At 36.4% G+C, this 17,356-nt stretch overlaps 2 protein-coding genes across 2 annotated transcripts; one reads left to right on the top strand and one right to left on the bottom strand.

The window, feature by feature from the left end:
• LOC18778793 (phenylalanine--tRNA ligase, chloroplastic/mitochondrial) lies at positions 477 to 6,877 on the bottom strand. The gene is made up of 10 exons (XM_007211663.2): positions 6,536 to 6,877; positions 5,503 to 5,693; positions 3,963 to 4,169; positions 3,751 to 3,868; positions 3,442 to 3,518; positions 2,361 to 2,540; positions 2,153 to 2,197; positions 1,568 to 1,672; positions 952 to 1,065; positions 477 to 864 (listed from the first exon to the last, which is right to left on the bottom strand). Exons 1-10 carry the CDS (start codon positions 6,744 to 6,746, stop codon positions 814 to 816), a joined length of 1,299 nt encoding a protein of 432 aa, XP_007211725.1. The 5' UTR covers positions 6,747 to 6,877; the 3' UTR covers positions 477 to 813.
• On the top strand, positions 10,120 to 17,270 carry LOC18778695 (UDP-N-acetylglucosamine diphosphorylase 1). Its single transcript, XM_007211960.2, has 15 exons — positions 10,120 to 10,441; positions 10,699 to 10,753; positions 10,828 to 10,979; positions 12,495 to 12,534; positions 12,705 to 12,797; positions 13,037 to 13,149; positions 13,243 to 13,317; positions 13,823 to 13,862; positions 13,967 to 14,049; positions 14,406 to 14,483; positions 14,734 to 14,877; positions 15,083 to 15,150; positions 15,974 to 16,088; positions 16,195 to 16,351; positions 16,929 to 17,270. Exons 1-15 carry the CDS (start codon positions 10,292 to 10,294, stop codon positions 17,024 to 17,026), a joined length of 1,461 nt encoding a protein of 486 aa, XP_007212022.1. The 5' UTR covers positions 10,120 to 10,291; the 3' UTR covers positions 17,027 to 17,270.

Below are 17,356 nucleotides of genomic sequence, written 5' to 3'. Positions count from 1 at the left end.
CTTGCTGCTGTCCTTCCCTTGACCGTAGACTCTGCCCTACCCTTTATAGGCCTGTTGCCGTCCTGAAAAGTTTTGCCTTCTAGCTACAGTATTTATTGTCGGCAAAACATAGCACATATATATAATCATATTCATATGTAAAAGATTACATTATTGTCTTAATATAACGTAAACAAAACATTTTACAGGTCAGGTCACACATAGCTTCTGAATTTGATATGAGCACCGCAGGCTTGGTAAATCAAGACTCATGCAACTTCTCAAATGGTAATGTTTCGCATTTGGATTATACGAAGCCCGTTAGCATATATAGAAAGCAAGGAAATTTCAACCCATCAATGGCTGTGATGATGAATTGTCCATATTTGCATATGAGTTTTCATGAAGTTCTTCATGTCACGGCCTGTAACATACTAACAGGCTTTTTTTTGTGTGCCGCTAATGGAAACAGATGTGATATAATCATATGAAGGAACTTGTGAAACCAATCAAGACTTGTGAAATAATAGTGTTCGTTTGCTGCCCAAATCGCTAGTCTACCAACTTTGTTTTGTTTTGTTTTTTTTCACTAAAAACCTTTTTTATTTTTAGTTTCCAGTGTCTCCCCCATGAATCCTTGGAGGGTTGATCTCTTTATCTCTCTCCTGTCAAGGCGGGCTTAAAACTGTATTCACACCCAGCCAAACAAAAAAAATAGAAGGAAAAAAAAAGGAACAATTCTGTTTGTGTAGGCCAAAAATTCGAACGCCTATAAATTACATGAAAAATTTACACAGTTTGAGCTGCCAAAATAGGCTGCCGCAGCGGGACCTCTCATCTTAGCACGACGTTCAACTTGCTCTGCACCAACTCTCTTACATTCCACTGCATAAGAAATTGAAACAGTTTTGGAGGTTACGAGTGCTGCTATGAAGGAAAGAAAGGATTGTATCCTCTTTTTATATGAGTTACCTGCAACTTATTGATTTCTTCATCAGTGAGTGAGCGTTCCATCGATCGATATGCAATCCTGTAACAGTGACTGGTCATTCCTTTCTTGTTTGTGAAATTGTCTATCAATTGCACCTGGCAATCATGGAAGAGATATTTCAGTAAACTGGATATTAAGACTTCCAATATGGATGGATTGCAAAATATTTGATGAACAAACTTGAAGGAAATACAAATATATTGGTTCCACAGTGGCAATCATAGAAAAGATTTTTCCATGTACTGCATAGTAAAACTTCCAAACTTGGATTACCAAAAATTAAGTGTCGGGATTATTCCACAAGAACCAATTTAGTTTCTTGGAGTAAGATATCCATGAACAAAGTTGATAGTTCATAAATAGTACTTTTGTATCTTCCAACCTTAATCGACTTCAGCACGGATATCATTTCAGAAAATTAACTACACTGAAATACGTCAAATACGAGCTTCTTTTCATTTCTGATAAACATCAATGTATCCCATCAATCAATAACCAATCAATAACTTTTAACGTCTGTTCATCAAAAAATATAAATAAATAAATAATTAACGTCTACACCTCCAGAAAATTTATAAAATTGAAAACAAGACATACCTCTTCAGCAAGATCTCCAGCAACTTCTCTAACAACTTCACATAAATTGTTTTCCGTGAAAGCTTCATTGATCCAAAAACTAACATCTTTGTAACAAGGAGGATACTGAAAAGAAAAGGGGAAAAAAGTAGCTTTATAAGAAATGTTTGGAAGCAGTAATCTATCCTGAAAATCAGTAGTTAAACTCATAAATAACAAAATCTTAAGAAGCTGTTTTATAAAGAGAATAAAAAAAATTCCAATCACATATCAACTGCTGTAAGATCAGAACTTCATTCTTTCTCTTTTCATGGTTTAAATTTTCCTTTCTATCTTTTGATTTAATGCAAGAATTGCATAGAAATGAACCAGACATAACAAAAGGACGCCACAAGCTCTAGCACCAGTTCCTTTACACACACAGAGAGAGATCAAAGCTCTAACTAAAATTTGTCTTGCACATAATAATAAGCGACCAAAAAAATCAGAAACCTATATGAAAAACTTTAAATCCAAAATTTCAAGCGTCACTAGAGGACATGCACACACTTGCACCACAAAAAGATATTAATTTCCTCTGTGTGTGTGTGTGTGTTGCAACAATACCTTTGAAAATGGCTTGAATTTGACTCCCAGCTGGCCACTTGAAAACTATAACCAAAAATCCAAAATTAGATAATTAGGTCTTACTGGATTACAGAACTATATCGATTCTTAACACTATTATTTCATTTTTCAAGACTTGAATTTGAACAAAAGGAATATATGTGAAAACGATAGGAACAAAATCATGATTAACAGATTCAGGAACCACCTGGGAGGTGAACCTCTCATCATTTGACCAGAAAAGCCGAATATCAGGGATGTCAAATAAAACCATTGCCAGCCGTTCCAACCCTAGTCCAAAAGCCCAAGCAACATTGTCTGTTTTGCCACTTCTCCTTAATATTTCTTGTTCTGTCACCCCACAACCTAAAACCTCCAACCACTTTTCCTGGAATTGTATTCAACATCAGCTGATAAAGTTGATTTAATGCTAAAAATTCACACATGCATGCAGTAGCTCAAAATACAAAAAGACCAGGGTTTTCAAAAAATGAAGAAAAAAAAACTTGCCTTAACATTTAATAAGCACAACTTATTAACTGGCAACATTTATATCAACGACCACAAGTTCAATATGCGATTTGATTATCAAACGGTGTCCTAGTTGAAAACAAGTAAAAAAAGCACTAGTTGAACATGAATAGTAGCAATAACAATTGAAACAGACAGAATAGAAAGAAATCTCAAAGGATCCGGAACCAACTAGAATTTGACCGACTGAAAAAAAACACACACAATATGAGAGATTTCATGGATAATCTTCACCATATTCTGTGGAAGGTACATTTGGACAAGAGTCTAAGATATCTTTTCTTATAAGTTTTATACTTTTTCATCTTCATGCATTTAACGCTTTGTGTTTTGGTTTCTAAGGGTCTCAAGGTTAATTTAAGACAGGCATCAAGTTCACTAGCTTCATCACCAAATTGTTGAAGACCACACTAGCATTCCTAGATATCATAGCCAGCAGATAAGAGAACTTACTTATACAGGCAACTAATACTATCATGAGTTGCTATCACCTTGTGTAAGTACCATTCTTGTAAGTTGTTACTTGTTTAAGGAAATAAGACATGCTTCTGCATAATGTATAAATTTCAGTCACCTGTCCATGGAACAAAAAGAATCTCTAACAGAATGACGCAACAAGAGAGAGGCAGGGAGAAGCAGAGTTCCAAAATTAAGTATCTACATGTGTACATATATATTTAGAAATAGCATGTCGGCAAATCCACAATCCAAAAACAAACACATGATGCTTTTTTTCCTTTTCAAAATGATCAGAATACCTGAAAAAAGATCTCAAGTTCAAATGATGGGTTGGTAAATGGGAAATATGTATCAACCCAGCGCATCTCCACAGCACCTGAAAGTTTCAATTGAATCAATTTAGAGGTTCCAAAACACTGTTGCACACTACAAATAACCGAAAAAAAGTACTAAGAAAACACTTGAAGAATTTTTTTACCAAATAAAACTCCATATCCTTGATGCCTTATTTTTGGATAGTAAAACACTCAAATGGCATACCCAAATCACAGCTATGTCCATGAGATAATGAGTACAATGGTTCAAGATAGCAGTCACTCTTAATTTACCAAATAAGTGGCGTGCCAAACCCTCAAGACATTTCTTTAAATCCCCAGCAACATAAGTTGTGCCATCTGTGCCAGATGCCTCCCAATCAGATGGAGAAAAGACACGCACACCTTCCATCTATACAGGCAGGAAACAATTCCATCAGATAAGGCATGATTAAAAGAAGATAATCATCACAGAAGTCTTATTGTAAGCACTAGAGATGGGAAACCTGATGGAACACAGGGTAATGAGTTGAGTCAATGGAATCCCTACGGTAAACATCTCCTGTTACAAGGAAATGAGTATGTCCTCTTCTCAGTAGTTCTGCTTGATGTGCGCTTGTATGACACCTCAAAACTGTTTGAGCGTCCACATAATATGTGTCATTATAACTTCGACTTACATGATCAGCAGGAACCAATACATCGTCAAAATTCTGAAAGAAATGAAAACATAGAGTCATTGTCAAGAAGTCACAAGGTTTTAGAATTTTACAAGGATAAAGGAGCATTGCAACAACACACATCTACAATCCTGCTTTTATGAAAAAATCATAACTTATTTAATGAGGTTAACAATCTGGAATCAAATACAGTAAACATGAATGCTAAATATTTTTTTTTTCCATCATTTGGTGCATGTTGTGTTGGGTTTGTTTGGCCGGCCACGCGTTTCAGTTGGCTTCCTAACTCAGTGACCTAGGGTGATGACACCTGGAAAAATAATTACTCATTCAACATGATATGATGTTGATATTATCCAAAATGCTGAATATAACAGTTAATCAACTTACCATGTGAATGCACCTAAAATCATGTCACACTCTAGAAATGCTAAAATATAATTGTGAAGCCCTTAGCATCTAATCCTCAGAGAGAGAGAGAGAGAGAGCCCATTTTTTTGTTTTTAGTAAAAAATGAAGGTTTCCCTTTAAAAAATGCCTCCTATTACTGGGGCAATTGACAGATTGTTTACACACAATCCAGGATCAAGTTTGTAATAAAACTAAGCTAGTAAACGAAATTTAGTGGCAAACATTACTCTAAAGTGGGTGCACAGCGATGAAAAACTCAATGGTTGGTACGATTGATTCTCATTATCATCGCATGATCAATGCCTCAAGGAGATGGAGGGTAGACAGCATGTCTATGGTATTCAAACCCAAAAAGCACGCATTTACATACGTTCATAATTTATTCCACAAGGGAAACTTGTTTGAAAGGATGTTGGCTCACCATGTCTGGCTCCCAACAAATAATTTGCCAGGAAATTATTAGCATCACTAATGAAATTACAAATTGGAGATATACATTAAAAAAAACATTTTCTAGAAAAGGAAAAGGTAGCAGAAGTCATTGCCCGTGATGATTTCTATACAGCTAATATCCAAAATGAAGCCCATGAGACAGTGGAACCCAAATCCTGTACCAATAACAGAAGATAATGAATGGAGTTGCTTAAATATCACACCCACAAATGTGCATTCGTGTGTCTGTCTCTATTTGAAAATCTATGTACAAGTGTGGATGCAGTGCCGCCACTGTATTATTATTTTTCCTTTACTAGGAATGCCTCAACTAATTTGTCGCATAGGCACAAATACTAGAACAAACTGGAGATAAAGATCTACGCAACATAGGCTTGAAAAGTATAAAACATGCATCAACAATTTGGAACATAAATGGATATTTCTGGAAACTGGTGAACGAGTCATATTCATCATAATTGGGTATTTCATGATCCACAATTTAACAAATTCAAGGTCATACCTCTTTCACAGACACAATTGGACAAAGATTATCAAACTTATCGAACTGATTTGAGTAATTGGTGTCGAAATACTCGTATATAGCATTCTTCAAAATCCCAATTGGGTGCTGATCTCTTCTGTGGAGTTGCATTCCAAGCTTTGCAAAAATGGTATCCGGAACATTGTTTGTGGGGTCATCCCTCAACACATCTACAAACCCATAATCCAAACATATTAAGCCACTAACAATTTTTCAGAAAAGCAGGTCTGCAGTTTTCCAATTCCATATATATCTGATACAGTAAGGAAGCAACATATGAGATTTCTAGCATGCTTGAAGATGGTTGTTAGGCTTAGGCCGTCAAAGAGATATGGATGTCGAAATGTGCCAAACCAAGAACAGTATAATACCAGAATGCAATGATTGAAGTGAGATGCAACTTTCTAAAAAGTTGTATCACAAACAACTTTGCAACAAAAATTCCATCACTTAGGCAAGTGAAGAAACCAAAATAAGGAACTCTGTCCACACAATGAAGACCAGCACGACAATAAAATTTTCAGGTTTGCGTTCTATGATTTAACAATTCAGTGTTGTTGGTTTCTTTTCCCCCCGCTAAGCAATTCAGTGATGTTAATTCATCCTCCGAAACCAGTACCCAATTTCGTACATCTAATCAATAAATGAGCTTCAAAGCTCCCAGAGAATGACCCTTTATTTCACCTAATACCCAAAAGAGTATACGAAACAAAATGCAAACTTTTCAACCAACTAAATTACATAGCAAACAAAGTACAGTGCAGCAGTTAATGAATGACAATAAAACATGAACTGACCCAGGTTCTAAAATACGTCAAACCATCTCATATATCACAAGTTTGCAGAATGCCACAACATATTGAACAAATAAAGTAACAGCTTTGGGCCAACTCAGGTTGTGGAAATGCAAGCCAAGTACAAAAATCTCACTACCACAGCATACCCAGCACAGCATAACAGCAAAAAGCTCAAAACTAAGAGCAACCCGTATTTGGGAAATGGTCAAAGTTACCATCTTTAGCAATCTTGACGCCACCAAGTTCCAGCACTGAAGCCACTGGCTGTCTCCACTTCTTGCTTTGAAGCTTATCAGACGAAATAGATGCAGCTGATGAAGAAGAGAAAGGTAGGCAAAAAGAGAAGCTTCTTAGGCCATTTGTGCGGATAGAGAGTGAGGTCTTGGAGAAGAGAATGGTCTGCGCAAATGAGAAGGCCGTTGCCATTCTCGTTGAGACTGAAAGTGCTGTGCGTGGCAGTCTCTCTAGTCTTATCGATGATTTGGGGCTTTTCTTTTCTCTGGTTCTCTGGTTCTCTCTCTCTTCTTTTTCCAAAAAAATTTCTCACTGATTTGGTGCGTTTGGGTTTGATTGGCCCAAAATAAAAAACTAACAGTGGTAGAACTGAAAATGCCCAATATCATAGTGGGCCTAAAGGCCATCTATATTATTATGGTATTTTTTTTCTTGGTCAAATATTATCATGGTCACACAAATTTGATTAATTGGTGTAAGTAAGAAATTGTTATTTTCTTTAACACAAGTGATATTTAGGGGAAAGGATGATTCGAACATTAAACCATGAGTCTGCGACAATTTTTAATTGGCCACATTAGAATACATGATGTATAGATAGTATGCCACTCTCTATCAAAATGTGTCAATTATACTCGAAGGAATTTCATGCTATATAACTCATACTTTCTCTTCTTAGAGCAACTTTAAGGTACGAGGCAAATGCATGAACTACTCTAATATACGAGAACAACTTTCTTACATTCGTTGCATGAAATCAATATGCATACATGATAGTTTTTCTTCTAGTACGCTTTCTTGGTTTGGTTGGAAAACAATATTCCTCATGCACAGGGGTGGATTCACAAGTGGGGTCAGTGGGGTCAAACGAACCTATGGACTCCATGAAAGCAAGGTAGAAGGTTTCCTTGAATGGCTGTGTGACTCTATGAATGGCTGAAGGAGGAGGTTGCAGATCTAAGGAAGAAGAAGCTGAACAGCAATTCTGTTTTTTTTTTCAAAAACAAGATGGCCAAAACAGCGTTGTTTTGGCCTAGCTTTTATTTTCTTTTAAAAAAAACAGGCTGGCCAAAACGGCGTCGTTTTGGACCAGCCCAGCGATTGTTTTTTTTTAAAACGTGCTGGCCAAAACGCCGTCGTTTTGGCCCAACTTCTATTTTTTTTATATTTAAAACAGGTTGGTCAAAAAGGCGTCGTTTTGGACCAGCCCAGAGAATTTTTTTTAAAGACCTGGCCAAAACGACATCGTTTTGGTCCAGGTCTTTGAAAAAAAAATAGAACATATTGTATAATTGAAACAGACCCTTCCTCCCGAGTTAAGAACTCCAAAACCCCCATTTCCTAAACCCCCAAACCTAAATCCCCAATCTCCACCCCCCACAAACCCAAAACCCCTATTTTCTAAACTTTTACACTATTACCCTACGAGTCAAGATTCCTGAGTCCGTCCTTGCTCGTGCATCCCCAAGCCAAGATCGATTTGAAGACTAGTAGGCTGGCTGGCCCCTTACTATAGGCTATAGCTCATATTGTAAAAGGACTTAGAGATTCTCATGCTGACTCACAATGACCTCATACGCATTATTGAGACAATGGAGGTGGATTAGGTATCGTTAATATCCTGCGTGGTCCTAAAGCAGCTTACTTTTGAAGACTAAATAATAAATAGACCACATAGATGCATCCTTGTTATTGTATGACCACATAGAATTCCATGTTGAATGACGCTTCATTTACAATATAAAAAAAGAATAAAGTTGAGGTTAGATTGGATTAGGCTCATATCATTGATTGAAATTTGGTACGATGTCATTTTATTTCATTGCGTATAAAAACCATTAGGAAGAAAACCTGTTTCAACCAATTACAAAACAATGATTTTATCAATTCTCCTCTGGCTTAAAAACTAAAAATATGATTTATTTTTTTTCAGTTAAAAGAAAAATTATACTACATTAATTAAATAAATTTGAGGTTGATTGGTGATGATGTTCAGTAAAGTGTATTTTTCCCAACCACCTAGTCACCTGCATGGGACACAAAATTAGAAAATCTATCATTGCTATGTTTGTTTATTATTACTAGTAATTTAGTATTATATATTATTACGTATGATTAGATAATGAGAGTACCCAAAAAAAAAAACATAATCATTTCTATTTTCATTTTCTTTTGGGGTTGAAAAGTATATCTACGGTTTGGATTAATAGTAGATGATTGTAAATTTGCATGTGGCTCAAATCATGGGCCATTGAGATGGAGATGATCCTACTTATTATCATATCATGTCTTTTTTTTCTTCTTTTTTTTCTTTCTAATGTTCTCAATGGCTTAGGTAAATGATATACTTGTATAGTTTTTAAAAGTCAAACCAAAAGTTGGCAAAATACAAAAACAAAAAAGAAAAGAGAAGAGATATTCACTAGGGGATTGCCCACCCCAATAATGATTTGGTGGTACATGGTCTTGTTGAGGGGGGCAAACTCACAGATCTGTTGAATTGGCCTAATCTGCATTTGCTATTTTAGATGTTTATACAATAGTATTAAAGACGCAAATATATTTTAGTAAATTTATTCTCTAAATAAATAAATTTTAATACGAGTCCAAATTTAAATAAGTGACGAATTATATTACATATCATTTTGGGAATGAAATTTAATGAAAAAAATATGGTGTGAAAATCTTATTATAAGGAGTTGGGGTTGTGAAAAATTCTCCACCCTTTTGACAAACAATGCATGATGAAATGCTTCCATGTCATGAAAACCCAATTTCCAAATCCCATTTCCCATTCATTCACCTGCCTTTATAGCCAATGAAATCTTTTTTGTGTAGCCCCAATTTTTCCACCAAAATTAGGCAAAGTTTGCAAAGTTTGGTAAGCAAACTTCTAAAATGAACTTTGGGCAGCTTAAAGCAACTCATAGTCTATAGGTGGGTGGTAATGCTAAATTCTCTAGTCAACAAGGCTCATAATTTTGATTCACAGAGACTTGAGGTAGAGAGTCAAAGACACTTTGCACAAGTTAGAAATTAAAAGAAAAGCCAAAAAAAAAAAACACTAGATGAGATTGGATCCAACTTGTCTTTGAGACATATGTCTTGTTGTGCCCCTAATTGAATATCTATGGGCAAAAATTTCAATCCATCCATCATCATGCACATTCATTGGATATCAAAAACTAATTTGTTTTTTTTTTTTCCCAACCATCCTTTAAACAAATCTCAAATCTCAAATCTCTATTCCATCCATTTTTTTAATTTTATTTATTATCATATAAAATGTTTATTTTAATTTTTGTTTTTTAGACCGACCCATTTCCAATGGGCTCGGATCATAACCGGGCCCCACCCGCTCAATGAGGGAGGGCAAAATCGGCAGAGCGGCCAAACAGGTGGTTGAAGCTTCATGTCTAGGCTCAACCTCGTCCCTATATTTCCAACAGAAGAGCAAACATATGCCTAGCGGGACCCAGCAACCCACGCCCGCTACCCCAAATCGGCACACGGTCTAAAGTACCCATGGGCCCTGGCCCCACCCGGTACTTCCCGAATCGAGGGCACTTGTGTCATTTATAGGAGGTGGTTACACTGATAATTGATTCTTGTCTTCCTCGCCACTGCTACTGTTAGCTGTCTGTCTTGTGGATGCTCTCTCTGTCTATAAGCTCAGAGAGATCTCGCCATTTTTCCAGAGAGAGAAAGAGAGAGATTCAGAATTTTAGAGAGAGAAAATGAGGGAGCCACTGAACGACGTGTCGTCCGCGCCACCGCCGCCTCAGGCTTTGCTGGAGCGGCTCAAGGATTACGGTCAAGAAGACGCCTTTGCGCTCTGGGACGAGCTCTCTCCCGACGAACGTCAGCTTCTAGTCAAGGAAATCGAGGTCATTTCAATTCCCTTTAGATCTCTCTTTTCTCTGTTTTTGGTTTTCAGTTTTCTTGGGAACCAAACACTGGAGTTAAGATTCTTGAACAGAGCTTGGCAATCCAACTCGGGACCAATACCAATCACGATAATTCAGCAGAATTTTCATAAATTTTTTATATTTGAATTCTTTTATGATACAAACGAATTGATTGCATGGTTAATTTTGCTTGTGAATCATGAGATTGATGCGATTGAGGTTTATGTTTTGTGTAGAGTTTGGATCTTTCGAGAATCGATCGGATCATACGGTGTTCGCTTCGATCTCACGGTTAGTATCTTGGTATCTACACGCACGCATTATAATTATAGTGTAGTTCTGATGGATTTTGGTTTGTTTTGAAGGGCTACCGACGGCGGCGATTGAGCCGGTGCCGGAGAGTAGTGTATCGTCGGTGGAGGAGCGAACGCTTGAGGACAGAGAGAGATGGTGGAAGATGGGATTGAAAGCCATCTATGAGGGAAAGTTGGCTGTGCTACTTTTATCTGGTGGACAGGTAAGGTCCTATTTTCAATTATGTTTTGTTTTGTAACTTTTAGGATATGTTTGCTTAACGTGGCTTTGCTTAGTACTCGTCGCTTTTGCTTAATGTTCAACTTTACACTACATCAAAAGATAATTATTAGTTTTATAATCCTGTTTTAGTCGGCTGTTACGTTTGCAACCTCTCTCTCTCTCTCTCTCTCTCTCTCTCTCTCTCTCTCTCTCCCCACCTAAAACTGTAACTTTTGGTATGGTGTTGCTTTTTTGGGGTTATGTGTACATGAAGACAACTTGATAATAGACAGGGTTTGGTCACTTATTAATAATGCATAAAGCAAACTTTATAAGTTTATAATGGACTTAATCACCCGCTCCTTCTCTCTCTAACTATTATTTTGCGATCATGTACATTATGGAATTATGGATTTCTCTCCGAATAATCTCTCTCTCTCTGGTTGTTATGATGTTCTTTTTCTTAATGTCCATTTGGGACAATTGTTAATGGCACTTGGTGATAGAAAAAGCATGCAATTTGGTTTGTCCCTTGAGTAAGCATTTAATTACAACAAAGTTGCTTTATAGGATTCCAAACTCCTTTATTCTTTTTTCTTGGGGGTGAGGGGATGCATTATGCAAAGGGAAAATGTTCTACACTGTAGCTCATTCTCTAGTAACAATTGGAACATGATAATGGAGTAATCCTATCTGCTTGAGCATCACCAGATGTGAAATGTAAACACATTTGGGTTCCATATCTTTTTTATTTATTATAAACAGAACTGTTCATTAACAATAAAAAACAGGGGCCCATATTTGCCGATACTTCTGTAAATGCTTTCAAAGCATATGAAGATCATTTCAGGGGCCCATCTTTGTCAACTTCCTGACTCAGACAATCGCATTTTGAAAGTTGTGTGCACAACTCATGGTGATAGTAAACTACTCAAGCTTCATAATTCTCTGGATAATACTAATTATGGCAATGCAAACCAGTAGAAATTTTGTTTAGGAATGAATTGATTAAACATATAATACTTCAGCACATACCAAAGGAAGAGGCCTTTCCTTACTGTTGCAGAGTTTTGCTTTTTGTTGTTTCGAAACTTTTTTATTACTTAAAATCCAGAAAGATTTATGAAAAATTGTATTAGGTTATTTTAGGTATTCGAACAAGTTACTTTTGATTGATTGTGAACAGAACTTACATATACCATGGATTTTGGGCAGGTAATAAGTTATACATCCATGCATAGGTAAACATTCACAAAAATGGGAAGATTCCCCGTAATCCCCCTTGTATAGAATACTTATGTGATCATGCTTCAGGTTTGAGGCATATAAATTTATGTGGATTGGTCCTCCAAACGGTTTATGGGTTCAGCAACAAAGCAAAAAATATATTTGATGCAGGCTTGGATTGCTTCTGCACATTTTCTCAATACTTTATTAAGATATCCAGCATATTCTCTTTTTCTTTTTGGTCAACTATCCGGCATATTCTCAAGTGTGAGCTTGGTTGATTTCACAGGGAACTCGGCTCGGAAGTTCAGATCCGAAGGGATGTTTCAGTGAGTAGTAACCCTTCCTTTTTTTCATTCTTCACCTGATTTTGAAGCATTTTCTTATCAACCTCTCTCTCTCTCTCCCCCCTCCTGCTCCTCCCTTTTGCTCTCTATAAAATCATACCTTTATGTTTAGTTTTACCCAAAGTGGTTATCTTATTTGTACTTTTTTATAGACATTGGGCTTCCATCTGGAAAGTCGCTCTTTCAACTCCAAGCAGAGCGGATTTTGTGTGTTCAGCGACTAGCTGCTCAAGCTACAACTGAGGGTATGGTTTATATCTTGTCTTTTCCTTTCCTCTCTTTCCAGCCCAGAGGCTAGGCTATAAATCAAGGTAGCCTCCCACTACAGATAAACTTATAAGTCTTGGTGAAGCTGAAATTTGAGCCAGTTCTTTTGTATGACAAGGCTACTAGCAGCCGAGCTGGCATTTTTATGGTTCATTGCAAGAGGTTCTGTATGGCCATAAGTGATTTGAAATTTCGTACTAATTACTGTATTATTCAGGTTCTACCACTGCACTGCAAATACATTGGTATATTATGACCAGTCCATTTACTGATGAAGCCACACGAAAATTTTTTGAAAGTCATAAATACTTTGGTCTTGAAGCTGACCAGGTAAGAAGTTTTCAGATAATTTTTTTCTTAAACTTTGTGAATAAGGCTTTAGTTCTGGGATGATTTTGCTTACTTCGCACTTCCTTGATGCAGGTCACCTTCTTTCAGCAAGGCACCATACCTTGTGTCTCTAAGGATGGTAGATTTATTATGGAAACTCCATACGGGGTATGGTTTCTATTTGTACTTGATCTTATTCAGAAAATTCTTTTTGTTTGAACCCCTTTTTAAGGCTTTGCATAATCTCTTACTTGCTGTAGAGCTATAGCCAAAGGATAATTTATTGTTTTACAAGTTAAGGATAAGTACGCAGAGCTTAAAGGGTTGTATTATTTAAAAATGCCACTTTTGAAATTACTTAGGTCATGGGCTTAAGTGTATATGAGTCCGAATACAGAACTCTACTTTCCTTTTAAAAAAAACATTAAGAAAAGGAAAATGGCAATTGTAAAAGGACTGAGGCAGTGAAACATGGGATCTCTCTCTCTCTCTCTCTCTCTCTCTCTCTCTCTCTATATATATATATATATATATATATATATATATTACTCTATATTAAGGGTACCTAATGTTTCTTATATTACTCTATATTCACTAGTCTATAAAGATAGTAGTTTACTGCCACCCATTAGAAATGACTTTGATTAACATTAGTTTATTTTTTTTAAGCCAGGTAGCTAAGGCTCCGGATGGTAATGGAGGAGTATATTCAGGTATGTTTCTATAATATTTGGCCCAACATGTCTATTAATTTCATCAATTTTCCTTAACTATCGAGAAAATATTCATTAGTGGACTCATATATTCTTTTTATCAGCTTTAAAATCTTCAAGATTATTAGAAGATATGGCTACGAGAGGAATTAAGTATGTGGATTGCTATGGAGTTGACAATGCACTGGTGAGATTTCTTTCTCCCTGAATAACGTGTATGGTTTGCCAGAAGGGAAAAAAGAAGGGGAGAACCAAGATTCCTTTTCTTCCAATATTGAGTTGGTTGAGGAAGAAAATTGCCATTTTCATTGTCCTCTCAGGTCCACCAAAAAATATCAACTGAAAATAGGTGATGCATAGTGGAAAGTTCGGTAGAAGGAACCAAACTTACATATTGGAGAGATACAATTTCCTCTGCTTTTCCTTTTACTTTTAGAATTTGAAATTTTAATTCAACTGGAGTGTTAAATTATTCTTTTATTTATTGAAGTTTTGGAAATTTTTCTTATTTTAGAGGCATAGTGATTAGGTTCTTGAAAGCAGGTTCGTGTAGCTGATCCAACTTTCTTGGGTTATTTCATTGACAAAGGTGTTTCGGCTGCTGCAAAAGTTGTTCGTAAGGTAACTAATATGCACGCATGAAACCCTATTATTACCTCAATTATTTCCATCCATTGTCTCATTAAATTTTAAACTTGATAAAATAACTGATTTGGATTGACATATATCTTTCATTGCTTTATATAATCCATTTGAATCCAAAGGTTCCCTCTTAAGAATTTAACTCGCTTACTCTCTCTTTCTTTCTTTCTCTGACACACGCACAAGCATTTCCTCTTACATTTCGAGTTACTTGGGTTTTGGGTTACAGGCATACCCACAAGAAAAGGTTGGCGTGTTTGTACGTCGAGGAAAAGGTGGACCTCTTACTGTGGTAGAATACAGTGAGATGGATTCATCTCTGGCTTCTGCAATCAACCAAGAAACTGGACGTCTTCGTTTTTGTTGGAGTAATGTAATGTCTACAACTTTTAACCTGTCACTTTTTATTTATTTATTGTATTTTTCTTTCCCCCGAACATTGACATGGATAGGTTAAAGCTAGCGACCGTTGTTATTATACTTTCAGTTGTCATTTCCTTTTAGGTTAATATTTCAATTATGACATTTGGTTCTTGTTAAATTATGCTTCAGTACTCTTGACATATTGTGTTTTCCAGGTGTGCTTGCACATGTTTACTCTGGACTTTCTAAACCAAGTGGCAAATGGCCTTGAGAAGGACAGCATGTTAGTCTCTCTCTCTCTCTCTCTCTCTCTCTCTCTCTCTCTCTGTTTTTTTTTTTTGGTTCTCTTTCTTGATCCACAGTATGTCTCAAAATGCATCAGATAGTCTGAATTCGTATCGAGTTGACTACATGGTTACATGATGGATATGCAAGGGATACAGGAGGGGTTATTTTTTATTTTCTTTTTCAAGAACAAAGGGGTGAGGGTAATTGTTTCTAGAAAAAAATGGGTTGTTTGGAATTGTTTCTATAAAAGCGAGATCTGAGTGCAAGTTTCAAATGTTAAAGAAAAAAAAAACAATTAATATTTAACTATATATTTCTTTATTGTCTTATCCCTGTATCTGCTAATCTTTTATATTTGTCATATCATCGTATTTTTTACATATCTTGTAACATATCTGTGACACAGTAATGGATTATTAGCTTTCTTGTCTGAGCTTTTTCCTTTCTGATTTTCCGCTTCAAATTAAAAATGATTATATCAATAGTGATTATCATGTCTAGCTTGTTAGAAATGGATAAGATAAGTGAACCATATTGTTGAGATTACTGTCATGGCTCTGTTCTGTATGGCAGAGGTTCCATGGACTTCTCTAAATTATGCAAGCAGAGGATCTAGCTTCTAAATATCTACTTTCTCTCCTTCAACTTGAGCTAGCTTTTGTCTAAGTACATACCACATGGTGTCGTTACAAAGTAAAATGCAGATGTTAATTTTACTTTTGTTTTTTAGTTTATACATCATCAGCACCTTGCATTTGGAGTTTCTCATCCATGGTTATTCTAATGATATTGTTGCAAACATGCTGTTGTGAATGCAGTTACCATCTTGCTGAGAAGAAAATTCCTTCTATCCATGGACTTACAATGGGATTAAAACTAGAGCAGTTCATATTTGATGCGTTTCCATACGCACCTTCAACTGCACTTTTTGAGGTGACTTCATTTTCCCCCCTCCACTCTCTTTTTTTACACTAACACCATTACTTTCCTTTCTTGACTTCGTGGTGCTAAGGGTTGCATTTGTTTGCCAAATATTCAGGTATTGCGTGAAGAAGAGTTTGCACCAGTAAAGAATGCAAACGGGTCAAATTTTGATACTCCAGATAGTGCTCGGCTTCTTGTTCTCCGACTTCACACTCGTTGGGTAGTTGCCGCTGGTGGATTCTTAACGCATTCAGTGCCTTTATATGCAACTGGTAATTCATGCACTTTTTCATTCACATTCTAGTATGCGCATAAACGAGGGGAAGGAAATAAAACCAAAGAAAATGGATGATTGTGCATGATTTTGACCTGGAGTCCTGAATAGGTGGTCTCATACTCTGGTCTGTTAACCGAGTAAAATTCTACCTTTGGAAAAGCCATGGGCAGGGTCAAGTGTGACTACTATAGACCCTCAATTTACATTAATGAAGATACGACTGTGCTGTGTCCATTTCCCTGGAGAAAGTCTTGGCAGCTCTCTGACAATGGTGTGGAGCCTTGATGCAGGTCCCACAACATTGTCAGAGAGCAGCCCAATAGGGCAGCCTCACCAAAGAATTTCTCCTGAATATGGATCTTAAACATCGAGATTAAAATAGTAGTGGTGAAGTTCATATCTCTATTTTAAAAAACGTGTGAAAAGTGAACGGTTGTACAATATGAATGAAAATATTTAGAAGAATAAAACGTTCGTTTTCCTGCATTTATCTTTTTAGCCCATTTCTAGCCTTTGTGCCCTTAATGTAATTCTCAGTTCTCTGACACAATTGATGTTGATCAAATTCTCAGGTGTAGAGGTGTCACCTCTTTGTTCTTATGTCGGAGAAAACCTAGAAGCTATATGCCGCGGAAGAACCTTCCACGCCCCTTGTGAGATTACATTCTAATGAGTTGAAAGAATCGTTTCTTTTTTATTTTATTTTATTTTTTCTTAATTTGTGCGGCTGTATTTTACCTGAAACTAGAGTGAGTTAGGTCCCTCTTTCTCTGAGGTGTTGTGATAAGTTTAGTGGGTGATTTGCGTTGTATAAATATAAAATGAGGGTCTTGGGATAATTTGGTCATGATCCAATTCTATCAATATATGTTTTGCAATTTTCTTCTTTGGCTATTATTGCCCTCCTTGATTTATTATGAGCCCCATTGATGCTTCTCCTCCCTCTTTTGTGAGTGTTATTCGTTTTCAGTTCTGTTTCTTGAGCTTTCAATCAAAATAA

Source organism: Prunus persica, chromosome G4 (genome assembly GCF_000346465.2).
Source record: "Prunus persica cultivar Lovell chromosome G4, Prunus_persica_NCBIv2, whole genome shotgun sequence".
In the NCBI taxonomy this organism is placed as follows: Eukaryota; Viridiplantae; Streptophyta; class Magnoliopsida; order Rosales; family Rosaceae; genus Prunus; species Prunus persica.
The sequence above is the reverse complement of the archived record's forward strand: the minus strand, read 5'-3'. Positions and strand labels throughout refer to the sequence as shown.

Excerpts from the sequence above, each read along its gene's own strand:
- LOC18778793 (XM_007211663.2), bottom strand. The coding sequence starts at position 6,746 with ATGGCAACGGCCTTCTCATTTGCGCAGACCATTCTCTTCTCCAAGACC. Across the intron at positions 2,541-3,441 it reads AACTTGAGATCTTTTTTCAG|GAAAAGTGGTTGGAGGTTTT; the intron begins GTATTCTGATCA and ends ATACAATTCCAG. Across the intron at positions 865-951 it reads AAGAAATCAATAAGTTGCAG|TGGAATGTAAGAGAGTTGGT; the intron begins GTAACTCATATA and ends TTTCTTATGCAG.
- LOC18778695 (XM_007211960.2), top strand. The coding sequence starts at position 10,292 with ATGAGGGAGCCACTGAACGACGTGTCGTCCGCGCCACCGCCGCCTCAG. Across the intron at positions 14,050-14,405 it reads ATGGAGTTGACAATGCACTG|GTTCGTGTAGCTGATCCAAC; the intron begins GTGAGATTTCTT and ends TCTTGAAAGCAG. Across the intron at positions 14,484-14,733 it reads CTGCAAAAGTTGTTCGTAAG|GCATACCCACAAGAAAAGGT; the intron begins GTAACTAATATG and ends TTTGGGTTACAG.